The sequence below is a fragment of the Notolabrus celidotus genome, chromosome 5 (genome assembly GCF_009762535.1).
Source record: "Notolabrus celidotus isolate fNotCel1 chromosome 5, fNotCel1.pri, whole genome shotgun sequence".
NCBI lineage: Eukaryota > Metazoa > Chordata > Actinopteri > Labriformes > Labridae > Notolabrus > Notolabrus celidotus.
In genome coordinates, this window is record NC_048276.1 from 10,761,781 (window position 1) to 10,783,406 (window position 21,626).

General features: G+C 38.7%; 3 protein-coding genes across 3 annotated transcripts; 1 reads left to right on the forward strand and 2 right to left on the reverse strand.

The window, feature by feature from the left end:
- Positions 1–125: 125 nt before the first annotated feature.
- Positions 126–4,644, forward strand: si:dkeyp-69c1.9. Its single transcript, XM_034684498.1, has 5 exons — positions 126–148; positions 2,353–2,512; positions 3,174–3,269; positions 3,994–4,255; positions 4,336–4,644. The coding sequence occupies exons 2-5, from the start codon at positions 2,416–2,418 to the stop codon at positions 4,454–4,456; spliced, it is 576 nt and encodes a 191-aa protein (XP_034540389.1). The 5' UTR covers positions 126–148; positions 2,353–2,415; the 3' UTR covers positions 4,457–4,644.
- Positions 4,645–5,485: 841 nt separating this feature from the next.
- Positions 5,486–7,864, reverse strand: snrnp35 (small nuclear ribonucleoprotein 35 (U11/U12)). The gene has a single exon (XM_034684631.1). The coding sequence runs from the start codon at positions 7,652–7,654 to the stop codon at positions 6,902–6,904; it is 753 nt and encodes a 250-aa protein (XP_034540522.1). The 5' UTR covers positions 7,655–7,864; the 3' UTR covers positions 5,486–6,901.
- Positions 7,865–9,660: 1,796 nt separating this feature from the next.
- On the reverse strand, positions 9,661–14,755 carry bud13 (BUD13 homolog). The gene is given in 15 exon segments (XM_034684570.1): positions 9,661–10,087; positions 10,291–10,372; positions 10,490–10,668; positions 10,771–10,909; positions 11,085–11,201; positions 11,308–11,338; positions 11,340–11,405; positions 11,408–11,521; positions 11,770–11,961; positions 11,964–12,079; positions 12,162–12,246; positions 14,298–14,354; positions 14,356–14,387; positions 14,546–14,606; positions 14,608–14,755. Coding segments are annotated over 15 exon segments (1,452 nt in total). The 5' UTR covers positions 14,695–14,755; the 3' UTR covers positions 9,661–9,993.
- Positions 14,756–21,626: the final 6,871 nt, after the last annotated feature.

Consider the following 21,626-nt stretch of genomic DNA (forward strand, 5'->3'; position numbering starts at 1 on the left):
GTAAACAACAACATTGAGAATAAAAAGGTTAAAGTTGAAGGTATTCAAACTAATAAACTTTAAACTTTTTGTTTTTTATTAGGAGGGCCCCTCGACATGCCCGTTAGGGGTTTTGTTTGGCTCCTCCTGCACAATACATGTCACCAAAGTGAGTGATTATTATTATTCAATTTACCTGTTATATCTTGGCTCTTGTTATTGATCAGTAATGGTTTTTTTGTTATTTTGTATGTGCAATACAGTACATAAAAAATGTAAAAAAAAACTTAAAATTGGTTAACAATGCAGTAGCCAGAAAGCCAAAGAACATGATTTTGAAAAAAACTGGAAACCCTTCATTCATTATGTTAAAAAAACAATCCAGCACTGCAGTCCCAAAATCCATTTAGAAATGCAGATTATTTCATTTTGTCTTAGTATATGCCAACTGACCTTGATTTTATTTCTTTCAAATTGAATAGCCTGGTTTGATTTAGAGAAGCCTTGTTCATTCTATTTTTATTATTATTATTATTATTATTATTATTATTATTATTATTATTATTATTATTACTATTATTTTCTTCTTCTTCTTCTTCTTCTTCTTCTTCTTCTTCTTCTTCTTCTTCTTCTTCTTCTTCTTCTTATTTTTATTATTAAAATAGCCTTGTTTGATTTAGAGAAGCTTTGTTCATTCTATTATTATTATTATTATTATTATTATTATTATTATTATTATTATTATTATTATTATTATTATTATTTCATTTTTGTTTAGTTGTTATTGTCTTGATTGTCCATTTGTTAAGCCTTGAGATACAGCCATGCAGCTGTGAAAGTGGAAAATGATTAATGATAAAGCTGTATTATTGTGGTTATAAACTTCAATAAAGATACTATGGCAAAGAAAACAACGCAGTAGCCTATAGGAGCTTTATATTTTGCTAACATTTTATGGCCTCACTGTTTAAAAGAAGCAGGACATGTCAGTACAACTGAAAGTCTATGCTGTTAGTTAGATAAGGTGTCAGTCAGAATTATCAACACTATGATTTATGCTGGTTTGCGTGGCAACTCAAGTGCAAACACTGAAATAATTGAAGTAACTGCAACGGGAAGGCTTCAGCATTATTAGAGTTTGATCAATGGACTGAAAATGTCATAACAATGTAATCAAACGATAGAAGAACTTTAAGAGACCCACACCTGAAGGAACCTGATATTAGGCCTACTTGATTCCATCCAGATCGCATCAGGTTGAAATACCAACCAACTAACTCCAATTGAAAGAATGAAAAAAGTTGATGTTACAACATAGGATTTGAGTCTTATCTTTAATTTTGTGATGAGTTGTCACTTCAGTCAGCAGGATATAATCATAATAAGCCTGACATTCTCTGGTGAGAATAAGTACACACAATACTCCTCATATGTAACAGATAAGGTAAAAAGTTATGCTGTTCCTCCTCCAGTCTACAACACATACTGACTTCAGATTCAAGCTCACGCTCAAACAACTGTTTGAAGGAACATTCCCACTACCGAATTCTTTGAAATGCATTAGCTTAAATGATTTATGTGTGAGTACACAAGTCTGAGGTTCCCTGCTGAAAGGTTACAGGCTGAAACAGGCCCTCTAATGTGAGAGAAATATAACTGGGATGTTTGCCAGCTGAACACTGAGAGGCACAGAGCATTGCTGAGTGCTGGCCAAATGCTCTGGGGCAACCACTGACTACACAACATGTATTCTTTTTTTTGACAGAGTGGTTTGTGTGTCTGGGTCTAGTTTAACACCATTACACTCGCTACTGAACATTTTTACTTGAGTCACTGATTCAAAACATGACATTTTAGACCTCAGCTCAAAAACTTACTGAAGATGTTTAGTACGTTTTTTCCTTTTGCTTACCCCAAAAATCTTTTCATAGAAAACCATGTTCCTTTTTAGAACCAGCTTTCTCTAAGCTGTTACAAAGTTTCAGCCCTCTGTTGGTGGTCCAGCGGCTTTATTGTCTGGGTTGTTAACTACTGTATCTGTCACTCACTGTAGAAGAATAGAAGCCATGACTACTGAAGTAAACAAACTTTAAGTAGCTCCCTGTTTATTCTCACACATACAGATCGTACACGCTGTTCAGAAAGATGTAGACCCATAGTGTAGACCGTATGCCAAAACTATACAGAACTGGACCACATCCTAGAATTTTGTACATGCGAGGTAAGTGATACAGAAAATAACCTTTTCAGGCTTTTTAAGAGCTGTAATCGGTATTTATTTGGGAAAATGAAAATAATTATGGCACTTTCAGGCTTCCAACAACTGCTTTAAATATCAGCTGTTCTGTACACACTGAGCCTCTGTTTCTACAGCTTTTACTGTGCCAGACGCCCCAAATTCAGAGCTGCTGGTGATGCTTGTGAGCCAACAGACAAATGTTCATCCAAAATTTTAACCTACGACACCCTCGTCGCCATCATGAACTATTTCTGCCCAGTCGACCCTATAAGGGAGAACCACCATCATTGGCGGGTAAGTATTTAACACTTTAGAATCCTCGCATCGACTTCCCTAATGGACCTTAATGCTTTTGAAGACATTTAAATACATCTGTTGTGGAAATTGATCTGTATTGTGTTATGGATTTGAAGGCTTTTGGCCATCATAAGGAACAGTTGACTGAAGAAACAGAGAGTTTGTATGGTGGAGGATTAAGAAGATCAAATGTCTAGAATAGCACTGTAACAAAACAGAAAGAATCTAAATTATTACTATGTCGGTGTCCCTTTTCTTGATGTATTTCTCTATCATAGATACCTTTTTGTTGTGAATGCTTTGGTAGCACTTTTATTGCAGTTATGTCACAGTGAAGGGGCCAATATGAGTCACAGCTAAAACAACATATACAACTGGAATAATCCATCAACTCGGGGGTATCCTGTTCTCCAACTAAAGTGAAAACATCCTTATTTGAATGAGTTCAGAAAATATTAAAGACACACCTGCTGTGATGGTTTTCAACCTGAATTACTCCGAACTTGTTTGATAAAATGAAATGGCTTTGGAAACAACACAGTTTTTAACTCTAAAAATGGTCTCTGTTCAAACATGTATCCTACTTTGTTTAAATGCAATACTTTCAGAAATAGAAGACCTTGTATGTTTGTATTCAGACACTCTTTCATGTCCCCAGGGTTCCTCCTCTACCCAGACACTCCTGCTAAGATGGAGACGACATCTCATGAAGCTTTCTGCTTTCGACCAACCTCACAACGCGACAAAGGCAAAGGTCTGCGCTCTTATCTCAACCAGACAGTAAACTCAACTTATCTGTTTTAGACAAGCTGTTTATAGTGTTTCTCTGAATTTATGAGTGTGTCACAGCTGAAAACAAGCATGCTCATGATGGGTTGTCTTTAGTGGGTCATTTTGTTTGAGCATGTTTTGAAACGTTTTGGGAGAGGGCAAAGTAGCTTATCTGTTTTTCGTCTTTGTTGAAGGACAACTCAGTGAAACTGTGACATAGTTACAACATTGTCTTAAACTAAATTGTGATATTAACGCATTTTTAATGTAAAATAGAAAACATATATTGGTGATGGTAAAATATCTACTTTTAGCATTTTTTAAGACTAAGTGAGAAAGTAGAATTCAGATTAGTAAGAGTGGAGACTTCATTCTAATCATGAGTTAACTATAAAAAACATAAAATTTTAATCACAGTAATTATCAAACTTCAATCAGACTTGTATCAATAACTACCATGGATGATATTGAGGTATTTATCTTCTGGAGTAAATACACTTTAAAATATAAAGAATAGTAGATACTACATGTGATGATACAAGGTCGAACTTGAACTATAATGCTTTGATTAAGATAGAAAACTTGAGGAGGTGGAAGTCTGTCAGTGTGAGTAATAATGGCTATTCCAGATATGGCCTCCAGTTTTAAAGATGTGTCATTACTGTCTGTGATATGAAATCTCTACCATGGGTATGATTTCCACTCAGGAGACCGTGACGCTCAGAACACACAGCGGGAGACCCATCATTCCTCTCCCACAGCCTCGAGACAAACAGGAAGAGGAAACAGCAGCAGGGACAGGGAAACACTGGAGGACAAGCGAGATCAGACAGCTGTAAAAGAAGAACAGCATGCATTAGAGATGCTGTCTCAGTATCAGAAAGATTTCCCTCCTCCGGCCTCCTGCTACAGAAGGCGAACACCTGCCCTCCCACAGCCGGACAACATCGGCATCAACCCTGCATTCAGGTCTGTCTGTCAATATCACCTGTTGCTATAGGCTGATTTAAAAGAATGCTCATCAGTGTGTGTTTTGTCTTGGTTCACAGGATCGAGTTTAGCACAGTCCAAAGAGAGACTTACCCAGGATGGCCCATCATGAACTCCAGGTGTGCTGGCAGGATGAGGGCAGCCTCTTCTGGACATCCAAACATGACATCTGAGCAATAAATCAGCTTTTCATGTGTCCTTTATATATGTTTGACAAGTTTCTAGCCCATCTGTGAGCTTAAAAATTGCAATTTATTTACACTACCAACACAGAGATATCAACAATAGACATAGGGGGCTACATAGAGTGTCTAGTTTTACCACATAGACATAAATCAAACACTGTTTGTACAAAATAGAGCACAGAAGTAAAAATGATGAAACTAACATGCTTTTTTTTGTGTAGTTAATAGATGTATCTGCATTAATTTTGTTGTCTTGTCTCATACACAGAGCATCTTACTTTTGATCGCTTCTTCAGTTTGGACTTTAAATGAATGTTAAAAGTTTGTGTCAGTTCTTTCTCTAACTACATGCAGTCTAGTGTTTATATGTATTTTCTTTATTCATTTTTTGATCAAAAAGCACTAATAACCACATTTTAAATTTGCTAATGTTTACTCTTTGACATAAGTGTTACCAAGGAATGAGATCTTTCCATCTCACTCTTCTATCAGGTTAAGCTTCTTCTTAGGTGACAGGTGATAAACTTCCCAGCAGCTGCTGTGGCCGATGAGCTAATGGATCAATGATGCAGACAAAGATCTCACAGGCTAATGCTAACAGCAGACCTTTAACATTTTATATCGATGACTTCAGGCATACTTGTGGGAGAAAACAATCCCCTGAGTGACTCACAAGTGAAACATCATCTGCCTCAATGGGCGAGGGCAGGGATCAGCTGAGACACCAGAAGAAGAAGACATGGAGTCAGTTCAAATACATTCAAACTATTTAGAGATTGACTTCCTGAGTTCTGTGGAAAACACATTCCCTAAATCCATTAGCTAACAAAATAACAGATTAGGAGGCTTTAATGGAACATAATGGAGTAGAAGTTTTCCGAATACAAAATTGTGACCGCTATATTTATTGCTTGCTTTGAATCACTAACTGTTCAAGCTTGCTGGTGGCTGAGCTTTAAAAAAATATGTGTATCAGCCTCTTTCAGAGCAAAATGCATCCAGAGACAATAACAATAGAGGACACTTTAAGCAAAAAATAGCTTTTATTTTGTTTTCATTCCACATGTTTAGAGCCAATCGTACACAAACCAGTGGATGCTCAAAAAGTCTTCATACTTAAAATTGAGAGTATAAGAAAGACAGGACTATATGTCAAAATGTTTAAAAAAAAATAACTGTAAAAATTGTTTCAATTCTGTTTAATCTGTGTCTGAATCATCACGCTGTTTAGAGAGAAAATGTGATTTATGTAACAGGAGCCAACTCTTCAAGTGACAATAAAAATGTGAACATTTATGAACTTAAGCAGGATTCACTTCCTGAAAGGCTTCCCTGGCACTGACAATCTTATGAAGGAAAAAAAATCCAGCATTGTAATGGATGATGAAATGATAAATATGTCATTATATTTTACTGCTCAATTCAAACAACTAAAGCATGTTATATGTTACATTTCTTTGTGAGATCTTTTAATACTACCAGCTGCATATGGCCACTTCAAGTTAACATCCCAATACCACATAGTCCAGAGCAGGGGTTCCTCAAGTGTGGGTCAGGACCATAGGTCAGGACCCTCTGGGGGGTTGCGATACACTATTGGGGGGTCTTGAGATGTCTTCCAGAATTTTTAATATATATTTTAATTGTCTCAAATGTCATATTTAAAGCTGCTGTGAGGAACTTTTGTTTTGTATTGATTCTGGCGCCCCCTTGTGGACAAAGTGATACCTCTTATCTCTTGTGCTATACATGCAAAAGTAGTGTTTTCAACAAAAACCTCATCCTGTTGTCTTTTAACAGTCAACTTTATCAGGGAATGAGAATATTTTCCATGTAAACAGTCAAATAAATGCTTTTTCTGAAGTGAGATGTCCATCATCTGGTCTGACACCTACCCCCTCAGGGCGGTTTCAGCCACTCAAAATGACAACAGAGAAGGTGTTAGTGTTGTTGCTGATGGTCTTGTTTGATATTGAAGGTCTTTAAGAGGCATCGCTATCATTTTCAGTCTGTTTCTCAGCCAGTTTTAAACTCCTCACAGGCCTTTAAACCATTATTGTGAAGTTTTTTTTGTTCCTTGTTGACACGGAACTCCTGAGGTTAGGGTTAGTTAACAGTTACTAAACAAAAGCCTGAGTAGCAGCCGGTTCATTTATTTTCTGCAAGACCAGCTAAATGAAATATAAAGCGACATTTAAGGGACAGTGGGGGTCGCGAGTCTTTGGCACCTATATTTGGGGGTTGCAGGCTGAAAAGTTTGGAAACCCCTGGTCCAGAGTATCAAATACACATGACCTCATACAGTCTGATAAACCGAGGAGGCCATATATGATCGAGAAGCTTAGTTTCCACGTGCAAACCACCCAGAGTCTCTTCTTAACTCCCCAAAACTGAGGCAGGTAGTTGTTGATGGTCACATATTGACATCAGTGCTGTGGGGTCATCTCCTGTCCCGGTGCCTGCTGCCACTGTCTCTGTGTCTGCGGTCATCCCTCTCTCTGCCTCTGTCCCTATCATCCCTTCTTCCTCTACTGCCCCACTCAGCCTCTCTGTGTCGATCCCGGTCCTCTCTGTCTCTCCCTCCTTGTCTGTCCCACTCCCTCCATCCAGCCCCACCACCACCACCACCACCACCACCACCACCACCACCACCACCACCTCCACCTCGCTCCTGCACCGGACCGACCACGAGGTTAATGGGTTTGCGAAAAGGTCTGTCCCTGCCGCCGAACCGCAGCTGTCCGGACTCTTTCTTCCCTCCCTGACCGCCACCAAGCCGCCTCGGGACCCATCCTTTGAGAGTCCTCTCCTGTTCAAAATCCACAAACACTTCATGCTGGTCGACTACCAGCTTGTTGGCGTCCCGGCGGGCCCGGACGATAGACCGTTCCTCCTTGTATTCAATGAAGGCGTACCCTTTGGAGAAACCAGTGACGATGTCCCGGACCAGCCGGAGACGCATGATGTCCCCGTACTTGGAGAACACTTGGTGCAGTTTGTCCTCTGTAGTCTGTGGGTTCAGACGGGCCACAAACAGGGTGAGCAGCGGATCTCCAACGACACCTTTGTTGGGCTTGTATCGGGCACACATAGCTCTCCATACCGCCCGATCATGGGGCTCCACGTCCGTGCTGTCGATGCTGCCAGCTTTCAGCGGGTCGTACACCTTCGCTATCGGACTCCAGTCCACCATCTTACCCCCTGATGAGTATAAATGAAGAACCAAGTCTTCTTTTACAATTCAAGAGTTGAATATAACGACCTTCTGGTTATTTTAACTCATTCACTGGGAGTTTAGTTCCCACATTCGAATTCCACCAACTCCTGTAGCGCGTGCATCACAAAAACATACCGTGCTGCAACAAATTCTAACCGTCACTTGGAAAGGTTCCTACCTCCTCGATTACAGTTGACGGAATCGACTCTTGCAAGGGAAGTACGGAAGAGGATAAGGGCCACTTTTCCTTATTAATAATAATAATAATAATAATAATAATAATAATAATAATAATAATTTAAAGGCACTATGAGGAGTTTTTGACTGGCTGAGAAACAGACTGAAACTGATACTGATGCCTCTTTATGACCCTCAAAAGCAAACAAATCCATCTACAACAACACTGATACCTTCTCTGTTGTCATTTTAATGCCTGAAAAACAGATCTTAGGGGGTAGGTGTCAGAACCGATGATTGACATCTTGCTTTAGAAACACCCTTTGGTGGCTGTTTTCATTGCAAATAATCACATTGTGCGATAAATCTATATGTTAAAAGACAACAGGATGAGGTTATTATCAGAATACACTTATTTGCATGTACAGGACAAGAGATAAGAGGTTGAACTTTGTCCACAAAGGGGCACCAGAATCAATACAAGCTAAAAGTTCCTCACAGCAGCTTTGACCTTTTTTTTTTTTTTTCAGTGGCCCTTATCCTACATGGCTGCAAGAAAATGTTTTTCATTTTTCTCAAGGTAAATTAATATAACTTGTTTGCTAGAGATCTCAACTTATTTTTCTCATTATCTCAAGAAAACAAGCGTGGTTTTCTGAAGATAACGAGAAAAATAAGTCGAGATCTCAAGAAAACTGAGAAAATAAAATTGTATTTAATTATGTACATTCAGGGCTAAAAGAAGCAATTTTATATATATGGTAACCAGGCAATTTCAGGTAATAGTTAAAGCCTGTTTTCAGTTTATTTAATTGTTTAGTTTTTTCCCAAAAATTGTTTAGATTTTAATTTTTTTTTGAGATTTTGCATCAGTGAAGAATAAAAATAAATTTTGTAATGAGATATTTATCTTACAGGTTGAAGATCAATAAACACAAAAAACGAGCTTCATTCTCTGGATAAAACTAACAATAAATGATCCCAATATCAAGAGAAAAATAAGTAGAGATCTCAAGATAACAAGCTTCATCATCTCAAGATAAAGGGAAAATTAACTTGTTATCCTGAGAAAACGGGGAAAATAAAATGTATTTAATCATATTCTACAAAATAAAACAAGGCAATCTGTACCATTTGACCATTTCATTAGTTACTTTGTATACTTGGAAAAATATGATAGAGATAAGTACTGCAGTGCTCTCACTGCACGGGGCACCAAAATACCAACACAGGAACTGAACATCAAAAAAGTGAACAAAACAATTAGCCACTCCTTTATAACTACCTATTTTAAATGCCATATATTTCAGGTAGTTGGTGTCTCTCTCACAACCTACATAAGGGATTGAAGGAACACTTCAAAAAACAACACAGGAACTACATTTTAAATTACAAAAAAAAAGTGACAAATATGAATTCGCTTATTTTTTTCCTCACTATATTCAATCAACTCTGATCATAGTGTATTGATGTTCTGTCTACTCTGTAATCCTTTCTGTAAAACAGCAGTACACTTTATTATACGATGGCCCATCAGACCATGAGCAGCAGTTTCTGTTTGTTTGAGGTGATGTATGAACCCAACATTTGCTTGATACTAAACTTGTTTTGGAATTTTGACTCTTAAGCCTGAGTATTACAGCAACCCTCCAAATAAGTACTTGACTGTGATATAACTAATGAGGTTTATTCCTCCAGGTGCCCATGAAAGTACAAAAATGAATATCCCAAATTATTCTTTATCTGGTTGAGTATGCTGTTGATTGAAAATCCCAGTGTGTTAAATGAAGTCAGGTGACACACAATTACAAAAAAATATTTAATAAAACAATGAAAAACATCTTTCTGGCTCAAAATTGAAGTAGTTATTACAAAATCATAAAGACGCTGTCACTTAAGAATCAAATAGAAATCACTTCACTGCTATGTACAGTTAATGATGTAGTCTATCAGCTTGTTATAACCTGATGTTCATTGTACAGTCAAGCTGCTTTAAAAGCTTGATTGTCCTCTGAATTCGAAAACTCTAGTCTTTTGAGTTTACATGTCTTCTTAGCACTTCTTTCAACAGTAGATATTTTCTTCATCAACTTCTGGCCTCTGCTCTACAGCTCCACTTTTGATCCACAGGTTAGCCGTTACATGTCCTCCACGCTCCATTTATAAGCTGCGTCCTGGACAGCTTTTTTATCTGCCATCCGCATGTAGCGTTTCTGTTCAAAACCGTTTGACCTGTGAGGCACACAAACCAAAATACACCATTACTCTTACAATCAAATCCTCAACTCCTCCAAAAAATGTTACTCTTGGATTAAGCAAATCATAAGATTTTAGAGAGTAGTTACAACTTCAGCTGTGATGTGTGTGAGTTCAAAAAGGACATACAACTGCATCCCTTATATTAAATGCTGGTCACTGACTATCACAAACTTTACCTGTCACACCCATCCCAGCGATGACCTGGTAGAATATTGAAGCGGTTTGGAGGAGGAGGCGGGCCTTTATATCGAGGTTTCTCTGCAAAAGCAACAACAAAAAACTTAAAATACATGGGAAATGTGTGACAAATTAAATAAAATAGATTTCAGTCAACTTAGGGAACAAGGTGCACATACAGTATGTAATCCCACAAACCTGTTTTTGAACTGCGGTCTTTTTTCCGTCTGAGCATGGCGGCCATGGGGTCTCCCTCTCTTTCCTGCTCTCTCAACATGCGGTCAAGATCCTCATCATCGCAGTGACGAGCCAGAGGCTTCTGAGCCTCATGTACTGCATCGTCAAGTTTCTGCTGCTGCATCTGACCCTGAGCCAACCTGTGAACAAATGTTGACAAGATGGCACAGAACACACTTTGAGTCTTAATGTGGTCACAAACTGCTTTTCTCTAATGATGAACACTTTAAATACAGACTTACCCTTTTCCCCACTGAGCGTATTTCTCATCCTTGCAGCTTTTTTCTCCAGCTTTCCTCTTCTGTTCTTCTCTCTCTGATTCCAAATCTCTCCGTTTACCGCTCTTGTCTCGAACACTGTCGTGTGCATTGCGAGATTCATCTAGCCATAACAGGAACATAAAGCATAATATTTCATTTGAAACAACTGCATCATTAGAATACCAAATCAAACTGAGACAAAGACACATGTGAGAACCTGAATGAGACAGCGCTTCAGTTGATTATATGTATTGTGGAGGAAAAAGTTATCTCCAAAGAGAAAAGCTAACTGAAACCTTCAAGTGGTTGGTTGTTTCTCTCTCTGCGTCGGTTCTCCTCCTGCTCTCCTTATAAAATATCTGCAGGAGACGAGACCTGCTTCCCACCAGAGAGCATCTGGTACCCTGAAACAGTACAAACAGTATGAACGAGTATTTGACACAACATACAAACAGCAGTTTTGAGGCACATCAAATTTAGGTCACTTTCCAACAAATTTGCTGAACCTCTGACTGGCCAGGCTACGAGGTGGTGACAAATACCCATCAGAGACTGTTCCCACTCTGTGGTCGCCTCCTTGGTGGCGACTGGTCAGAATCAGACACCTCCTCTGTTTTTTTGCCCTCCTTGGAGGGGACTGGTCAGAGTCTGGAGCTTCTCCCTTACAGGCCTTTACGTGGGGTGACTGGTCGGAGTCCGAATCATGCCTTTCTGAGCCTTCTTTTCTTCCTTCCTCTTGGGCGGGGACAAATCTAATTAAAAAAGTAATCAATAGTCTGGTGAACTGTTAGCATAATTAACATTAACCGTGAGTAAACTCCTCTTTGAAAATATTCAAGGAACATGAGTGAAGAAATTTATTTTTTGTTTCAAACACTCAAGTATCAAGCAATGGTTGTGTGCTACACATCACATACACATCAGGTATAATTAAAAATACACTTCTATCACCAATCAGATTAACTTGCTTAATAACACTACTTTAAGGTTTTTGGTTGTTTGTGAAGTGGTAAAATCCACTCGGCCAGGTTTAGCTCCAAAAATTACTTCTCACCCGCTTCCTTTTCTTTGCACCTTCCCTGATTTCCTCTGAGGTGACAGGTCAGGAGAGTCATGGCGGCCTCTCCTTGGGGGGGAAATGTCAGGAGAGTCATGGCGACCTCTCCTGGGAGGGAATCATGTCTCATTCTCTTTGGTGAAATATCTGGTGAATCATGGCGACTCCTGCTTGATTCCTCTGGATGCTGTTGGTCTCCTTCTATCTCACCTTCTTCGTCCTCATCGTCTTCAGCTGTTAGTAGGGAAAACTTAAAGTAAATAAATGTATTCACGGTACAGGCACTCGAAGATATTTGTTCACAAATAACAGTTACCTCCGATCACTTTCCATCTGTTGCTGGATCTGAAGGCTTCCAGTTGTTTGATGTCATCTGGTCTCTCATCAATCACCTCAGCTATCTGAACGGACAAACACAAGAGGATGGTTCAAGAGAGGGTTGAGAGGTTGATAACTGACAACAATCAGACTTTTCCTTATACATATTTTTATGTCGCCTCCACCATCAATCGATCAATCAAGCCTTATTTATATTGCACCTTTCATACAAATCAAATACAACCAAAGTGCTTTACAGTGGTTGAAAACAAAAGAAGCAGAAATAAAATATTGGCAAGACATATTAGAAAAAATAAATAGATGACTAATAGAGACTAAGGCACACCAACAACAATAAAATATGTGTTATTAAAATAAGTTAAAGCATCAAATTAACATTAAGAATATAAATAGTTAAAATAAATACATTTAAGAAGGTTAAGGATAAGAGTTCAATCTAAAACGAAGGCTAAAAATATCAAGAAAACTTAGCAGATAAATAAAAAACAAACAGTTAAAATTATAAAATAATAAAACAATATTAAAATCAATATAATAGTAAAAAGTAAAGTAATAACATTGTTAAACCCTACATAAAAGCCGGACTGAATAAATATAGCAATAGTATTTATTTTCTCACACAGTCAGCCTCCAATTTTAAGACTTCAGCCCAGATTGTCTTATTTATTCATGTGATTCTATCATTTTTTATGGGTTGACTGTTCTCTGATATGCGTTTTAAATGGAACCTTTAGCACTTTTATCATGTCTATTAATTTTACCATTTTTAGTGTTAGATTCGTTTTAGGATATCTTTGTATGTTTTGCACATTAAGTAGTTTGTTCTGTCTGACATCTATCTTGTAATTCTGTATTGACCTAACATCTCACTGACTGCAAAACAAGTTTACCTACAGGTACAAATAAAGTAACCTGAACCTGTTTTTGGTTTACGTTTAAAAGTCTCAATATGCACCATGGGGCCATGTCTTTAACACTCTGCTTGTATAAGAGAAATATAACCACTAATGCATATGTATGAGCTGGCTCAGCATTATATTGCTTTGACAGTAACATTTTAATGAATTCCGTAATTTTACAGAAAATGTTTTACATCGCACTAATATCTGATATTATGAGTAGATAAATGAAGTCATAGTTCAACAAAAAACAGCTGCAATTATTTCACCATAAATAAGATTTTGAGGCTTAAAAATAAAAAATGTTAAATCCAAGTTTCTATCAGTTGCCATGTACTTATATCAGGAGTGTCAAACATGCGGCCCATGGGCCAAAACTGGTCCGCCAGAGGTTCCAATCCGGCCCGCGAAACAACTTTGCAAAGTGAAAAAATTACAGAGAAGACATTAACTGCAAATTTTCAATAAAAGTAACTACTATTTCAGATTTGTCCTCTGGGGGTCACATAAAATCATAGTGCTGACTAAGCGCACCTGAAAGGCACTTTTTGGGGGTATGACTTGCTGTTTGCATAATCAGGTTGAGATTCATAAAGACTTTTTAGAGCACTATAAGATGATCCACTAACTAGTAACACTAGCACTACACCCCTGCATACAACACTGTCCAGCAAACAAACTGTTCCTGCTGGAGCTGAGGGGTCCAAAATAATAAACTTTACCTTCTTCATTATAATCTCTGCTTTTAATGTAAACATTACACTCTGTGTCAGATGAATGGGTAACCTGTGTGTTTGGTGTGTTCTCAGCAGGTTTCAGGGCTTAAAGAGTCAAATATTCTGCCCCACTATCGGCACTATGAGACTCATCATGGTGAAAAATACAACAGCTGTTTTTCAAAAACATAGTTCAGAAAATGTGAACATTTTCAGAATGTATTTGTACTTTTTTGTACCAAAACAAAGGGGGAAAATTTTTTTTTTTCATTATTTGTAGGTTATTGTGTTGTGATTTTTTCTGGTCCGACCCACTTCAGATCAACTTAGGCTGTATGTGGCCCCTGAACTGAAATGAGTTTGACACCCTGCCTTATATTATCTACACTTGAACAAGAAAAACCAGGAAACTACTGAATATGTAGGAAAACCAGGAAACTGTCTGAATATGTAAGAAAAACCTGAAGCTAGCCAAGGTTTTCTGGTTTAAGTTCTTACCACTGGAGCCTCTTCTTCGTCCTCTTCAACCTCTTCGTCCTGGTTGACCATCTGCTGTCCAGTCTATGTCGTCGTCTACTATTTTTAGGCCTTGATTTAAAGAAACAAGTGAGTTAAAAACATTTTTCAACAAGAAGTTAGCAGGAGCGAGAGGCGCTAAAAAGTCATGCCGACTCAAGCTAACTCAACAGCTAACACTCACACACACGTATCGTATGTGCTCCACAGCATGAATGAAATACTCTCACAGACTCACCCTTGTCCAGGAACCTTACGTCGTTTCTTTTTGAGCTTCCCTTTTGATTTTTTCCTCATCTTCACCAGCAGATAAATAACGTTTTAAGTATTCCGCCTTCGATAGTTCAGGTTCTTTACTGCTCCCTCTTGAAGCTGCCATGATGTTTTTGAAAACTACGGAAAGCCCCGGAGGTCAAGAATGGCCAGTTTCGCGAATGTTATCAAATACCAGTGAGCAATCCCTGTTAGAGGTCTACAGTGATACATGGTTACAATGTTACAATGTCATTTAGCAGATGCTTTTATCCAGAGCGACGTACATACGAGAACAAGAACAACACAAGAAAATATCTAGACAAGAGAAACAAGATCAGTAAAGGTAACAAAGTGCTTCAAGTCAATTTGGGTGCAGGTACTACCAAGCAATGTAAAGGCAATGCACAAAAGTAAATAAGGAATTAAAAAATATAATATAATAAAATAAGGAACATCTACAATGAAGCAACCAAACCATTTAAGACCTCTCATTATCTTCATCAACAATTAACATCACCACAATAATGACCAAAGTAACCAAGTGCTCTGTCACTCAAGAGCTGAACACAGATTCCCAGAGTAGAGCAGGACAGTGCGAGTCAATTGTAGCTGGAAGACATGGTCTGCCACTGGGGACAACAGTAGAGAACAGTCTAGCTAAGTGCATAGTGCTTCCTAAAGAGCTGGGTCTTTAGCTGTCTTTTGAAAGTAGAGAGGGACTCTGCAGATCGAATGGAGTTGGCTAATTCATTCCACCAATTAGGGGCAACAGAAGAGAAGAGTTGAGCTAGTGATTTCGGGGCCTTATGTGCTGGAAGCACTAGGTGCTTTTCAGAGGCTGAGCGTAGCGGGCGAGAACAGTGATACCACAGACGGTATTATAGCTATATCTGTGCGAATTAGGGGGGTATCTAGGGGGGTCTGTACGGTGGCCCTGTACGGTGGCCCTTAAGGACAAAACACATTTACAAAAGATGAAACACTTTACAAAGTTGGAGACAAATGTACATTTTGGAAAACATTTTTACATTTTTTAAAAACAAAATTACATCAGCAAAACACTTTTAGCAAGGGCCAAAACAAATTTACATTTAAGAAACAAATTTACAAAACATGAAAACACTTTTACAAAGTTGGAGACAATTTTGAAAACGACGGGACACTTTAAACCATTTCTGAAACAAACTAACATTTCATTTTAAGGAAAGGGAATGTACCAAATACCGGAAGTGATCCAGAAGTGATCGAGTGAGGGGTCATTTAGTTTGTTTGATGGAGAGAAACCAAACATAGATGGACATGGTTTACATATTAGGACATCCTCAGATCTCAGAGAGAGGCCCAGGGGAGAGGTTCCGGTGGCTGGTGGTGAGGCTTTCAGCAGTGTGTCTGCCCCCTGGTGGCTGGCTGCAGTATAGGTCAAAAAATCCATCGCAGTCAAACTTCAAAAAATAAATTCACGTCATACGAATGTTTCTCACATGCTGTGGTGATATGTAGTTAGTATTTGAGTGTTTTGTGTTCAAGGCCTCTTTTTCCTGAAAAGTTTATTTTTTGATGAAAAAGCATCATATCTCTGCAAAACCTTCATCATGTGTCAGAATTCAGATGAAATGGCCTCAGACCACATAGTCTCAGCTAAATGGAGTCAGGCTAAAAGGAGTCAGACTTAACAGTAAGTGTTCTGTCGTTTGTAAAATTGTCTCCATTTGTCCTATCTGGTTGAAGAGCAGAGTTGTTCTATGGTCCTGTAGCTGTGTGCATTTTTAGCCTGGATGATGTGTTTTTAAAGTGTGTATATGCATTACTTGTGGTCTTGTATACTGCATGCTGTGTAAGACTTCAGCCTGATACTGGACAGTGTGTTTCCCTACCATTATATTGGGGGCGCACCCGCCCACCCTTGGAAGTCAAATTAATTGTATTTTCTGTATAGCGCCAGATCAAAGCAGAAGTAATTTAAGTTACCTCCCTCATAGATCAGGTCTATACCTTGTTCTGTTATTAAAGCTGCTGTTGGTAGGAATGGTGTCAAAAAAACGTTGCTTTCAAAGGTCATAATCAGTACTCATCAGTAAGTGAAGTGATTTGAGATTATGAGAAAACTCTGTGTTTTTCCAATGCCTCTGTATAAAGCAATGCTATTATTCCCCTCTTTCCCGTTCTGACGGACCAATCATAGCTAATCTCCAATCCTCCATCCTGATTGGTTGAGCCCCACTACGTCGCCCTGATTAGCTGGGAAGCCACTACTTCATCATAGAACGTGCACAACGATCTTTTGTGGGCAGGGATACAGGAGCAGAGAGGGGTAGTGGGATAGTGTTGACATTCGAAATCTCTCTCAGACTGATGTTTACATCACGACTACCAACAGCAGCTTTAACAGACTAAATAGCCTAATGTTATTTATCTTATTTACATGACAGGATGTCATTTCTGTTTCTACATGGTTGCGCGGTCACAATTCTCCTCTAATCTCTGTATCGCGCACGGCAGAGTTCTGCCTGATGGGCAGACGGACACAGACAGACAGACAGACAGACAGACAGACAGACAGACAGACACACAAACACACACACACACACACACACACACACACACACACACACACACACACACACACACACACACACACACACACACACAAATGATGTCACAACCACCATAATAACCGACATCCTTATAATGTCTTTGCACAATGCTGACTCACTTTGTTTTTTAATGCATCTTTGTTGAAAGTTACATTTAAAAGTTTGAATCTTCATCTCTGTCTAATTTCTGTCCCAATATAATAAACACTGAATTAATACCAAGACAACAACTGATTCTAGAAGCATCCCTTTATTGAACACAAATGCAGCAGCTTCAACAGAATTATTTACATGGAAAGTCACTCACATACTCATACAGATGTGTGAGCTCCTGAAGCCAAAAACATTTACTTGCCTCTGAACCACCTCTGAGTCTTCGTCGCCCTTTCTTATACGAGTTATGAAAAACTCTAACATTATTTCAGTGCCCTTAGAAGGAAGACAAGAATAGGAGAAAGAGCTGCATGCTTTTGACAACATCTCTTTAACATGTGTGTGTTATTGTGGAGGAGTTCGTGAAAGCGGGCAGATGCATGGGCGTGGTTAGATGGGTGTGGTTGCGTTACAAGCCTGCTCTTTTTTTTTTTGGCTTGTGTTCTTTAGCTGTGTGTTTGATAGAAGAAGAGCAGCAGGCAGACGATCCAGGAGCAGGAGCTCTTCAGAAACAGGCTCACAGCTGAACACGGAGCAAGTTGTTCTGCAGAGGACGAAAAGTGGCATGAAAACAACTGACAAATCCTCTTGACTTTTCTCCCACTGCATCATTCCAATTCTCACTCCCTCACACCAACACACACTCACACCTACCTTTCTCCACGGTGATGTGGGCACCCTCCCCAGACACTTTGCAGATGTAGGTGGTGTTGTGTGGGAGTTTTTGTAGGTAGCCTGGCAGGGTCATTCTGTATCCGTGAGGTAGGAGCTCCTCAACGTAGCTGTCTTTGAACTCACCCTCTGCTGCTGAACCAGACACATTCGTGTTAATGAGGAATTGTTTGGTTCCAACCGTCCAGGAGAACTCATAGCTGTTGATCTTGTTGGGCTTGGGCTCAACCGTGCAGTCTATTCTCAGGTCGTTGTCATCTTCCACACACACTGAGATCAGCTCACACTGCACTTGGATCAGCAGGACTGCAGGCGAACACAGAGGGACACGTCAGGAGTGAAAATAGATATTTCCAATCTCAAGCAGAAGATAATAGAGTGGAAATACTTCTCAGGATTAAGTCTCACCTCCAAGAATCCCACACACTAAAACAGACTTGAACATGATGGAGGAGCACCCATCCAACTATGAATATAAGAGAGGGAAAAATAAAAACAGATTACAAAGGGAATCGATCACAATGAAACATACACAGTCTTAAGCCTTACAGTGACTTGCCATATTAGCCATGATCCATTTATATCAGGGCTTCTGAAACTGGTTCACACTCTCCAAGTGTGTGAGGTCATGCCATCATCAAAAGACAAAAAAAAAAACCGAAGGAAACTGAAAAGAACAACTGAACAATTCCTGTATAAGCTTGTAGCTGCGTCACAAGCATACAAGGTTAAGTTCCTCTAACCACCTGTGGCCATAATGACCGGGCATCATTCGGAGCGAAAGGTGACTGGCGTTTTCTCTGTGCTGGTTTGATTTCTGTTTGTTACATTAAGTATGTCCTTTCTTTCTTTCTTTCTTTCTTTCTTTCTTTCTTTCTTTCTTCTTTTCTTTCTTTCTTTCTTTTCTTTCTTTTCTATCTTTTCTTTATTTTTTCTTTTTTTTTTATTTTCCTCTTTTTTTCTTTTTCTTTTCTTTCTTTCTGTCTTTCGTTCTTCTTTCTTCTTTATGTATTAGGATTAGCTTCCACATTGTGGTTGCTAGTCTTCCTGGGGTCTACACACAAAACAAAAAACAAGAAAAACAACTATTTAAAAATCACACATTATCATATTTCTAAGGTTACATTTCGCATGAAAAGCCTAAATTAATAAATGACACCAATGTCTGTACACTATGCATTACTAACAATCTTCTGTTTTCATAACATGTGTCCATCGCTGTCCATGCATGTTCTAGCATAGGTCACCTCTCCCTAATTTGACACCAAGCTTGTTCAGTCAGGCTGCAGCTGCAGCATCTTGTAGAGGACTTACCTCCTGATAAGGATGACACAGCAGCTCCGGTCTGCCTGCTCTTGCTTTGTCGGGCTTGGTGGTAAACAGATGGTGGTGGTTGCTTCTATCAGCGTGCAGGAGCACTGCAGAATATATGACTTCTGAGGCAAAGTGGGAGCGACACAGAGAGGTGGGGAGATGGTGGGAGGGACGAGGTGGAGAGCAGAGTGCTGATTTGTCTTTCTCCTCTGCAGTGCCCGACAGAGGACACGGAACAGGCAGGGAAGATGCAGGCAGGGCAAAAACTCGGTCAGCATCATTGTGTTTTCCAACAGCTTGTTCTGACCTTTACTCCTTTTCTGGTATTTTCCTCAACTTTGTCCTCTGTCCTCATTTACCCTCTTCATGACAGATGCTACTTCCCTGAAATCTGCTCTTGTACATTAGAAATGACTTCCACAAGGCTCAGTGTGCTCAGTGTAAGCAGCGTTTGGCTGCAGATTCCTGTGATAAAAAGTGGACTTCCTCAAATCATGTTTAAGATAGTTCATCTATGACTACAGAGAGATATGTCATGTTAACAGCATCCTGCTTACGGGGTGAAGTTGTGAGCCACTAGAAATTTCTAGCACTGTCATCCTACCACATAAATCATTATGTAGTTGCCCAGTGTCTCCACCTAGAGACTACTCACAGACAATTCTCACAGTGATTGAGATATACAGTAGGTTCACAGCTTCCATCACTAGATGCCACTGTTGGACAACAGTTTTTATTTTGCTAGTCCCGTATTCATTTGAACAAAACTATTTTCCCAAACTGAGTTATATCATAGAAGCCACCTGCTTCATATATATATATATATATTCTGTTTTTGTTTGAGATTAAAGATCCAAATGGTACAAGAACTCAATAAATAAATGGAAACATTTTGCAGGTCAGCTCATCAATATTTGTGAGAATTCCCAGCAAGCTCTGAGCAGAGGCAGAATAAAACATCTGGACATATTTGTTGTCCATTAGGAGGATAAAAGAGGTAGATTATGGTCATAAAAACTATCACTGTCTCTATTTTGCTTCACCTCATGAATCCAGAGAAAAAACCTACACTCTAAGGGAGAACATGTAAATGCCACACAAAGGTCAGGGTCCATTTTGGACGGTCATGCTGAATGTCCTGCTAAATTAATGTTGTTTTGAAAAATCTGAAGAGTTGAGATCATGTCTAAGACAAATTCAAAGAAATCAACCAATAAGAAATTATAGCAGCCAGGTTTGTGTTATTGATTTGAAAGAATTCTGATGGCTTAATTATTTTAAAATGCTTTGATTCACTAAAAAAGTATTGTTTTGCTTTCTTTAATAACATCCCCCAGATCCCACGGACATACACAACCGTAGCTGTGATCACATTCTTAACATTGTATCTCAAAAAAGCATCAGAATAAACATCATAGTTTAATGGAACGTGATTCAACCTGGACTACATTTCTTTTTCAGAATTACTTGTTACCGGCTATCATTTTCCTTTCCTCTGTGATTTCAAATCACCCAACCCGTTACCATACAGGAATAGCTACCTGTAGTGTTCAGCAAGTGTGATTACCGGCTTCCTCTATGTTACGTTGCCACTGAGTCTAAAGATTCAAAGCATGTCACTGTGTGTGTAAAGAGAATTTTGAAACATTCTAGAAAATTTGAGGATATTCGTCACATATTTCTTTGCAAATAGCTTTGAGCTTGTGCATTCTATTCATGTATTCTCTTATTTAATAATACATTACCAAGCACTAGAGGTGTCATGAGAGAAATAGTAAAGTAGTAGTAAATTGATAAAAGTGCTCTCTGATCAGTAGTATATGAAATTAGCATACCACAAACTTGCATTGGAATGGGTCTGTTTCGTTAGATTTAAGCTCTCACATATGGCTTTGTTTTGTATTACACTCAAAAAAAGGTGTTGCTTTGCTATATTTGAGATCCACACAATGCACATTACACAGGGGTTCAGGAACTGCTGCACTATTAAAAAAAAAAAAAAAAAAAAAATAATAATAATAATAATAATAATACATTTTATTTATAAGCGCTTTCTAAAAACTCTGACAGATGCTGCACAAAGGATAAAACATCACATAAAACAACAGAATATAAAAACATGAATAAAATACTCGCTTAAAGCTTGATATGGCTGTGTATGAAATCCAGGCACAGAGAATGATAAACATCAAATGTTTAACTAAGAGCTCTGATTTCAAATTGTGAAAATGAACCCTTATTCATTTTAAGATTACATTTTTAACAGTGCACATAATATGATTTTTAATACCCTTTACCACCATAACTCAATGCATAAATTGGT

Coding starts and splice junctions, on each gene's coding strand:
- si:dkeyp-69c1.9 (XM_034684498.1), top strand. CDS start 2,416: ATGTTCATCCAAAATTTTAACCTACGACACCCTCGTCGCCATCATGAA. Junction 2,513..3,173: donor AGAACCACCATCATTGGCGG/GTAAGTATTTAA, acceptor TCATGTCCCCAG/GGTTCCTCCTCTACCCAGAC. Junction 4,256..4,335: donor GGCATCAACCCTGCATTCAG/GTCTGTCTGTCA, acceptor CTTGGTTCACAG/GATCGAGTTTAGCACAGTCC.
- snrnp35 (XM_034684631.1), bottom strand. CDS start 7,654: ATGGTGGACTGGAGTCCGATAGCGAAGGTGTACGACCCGCTGAAAGCT.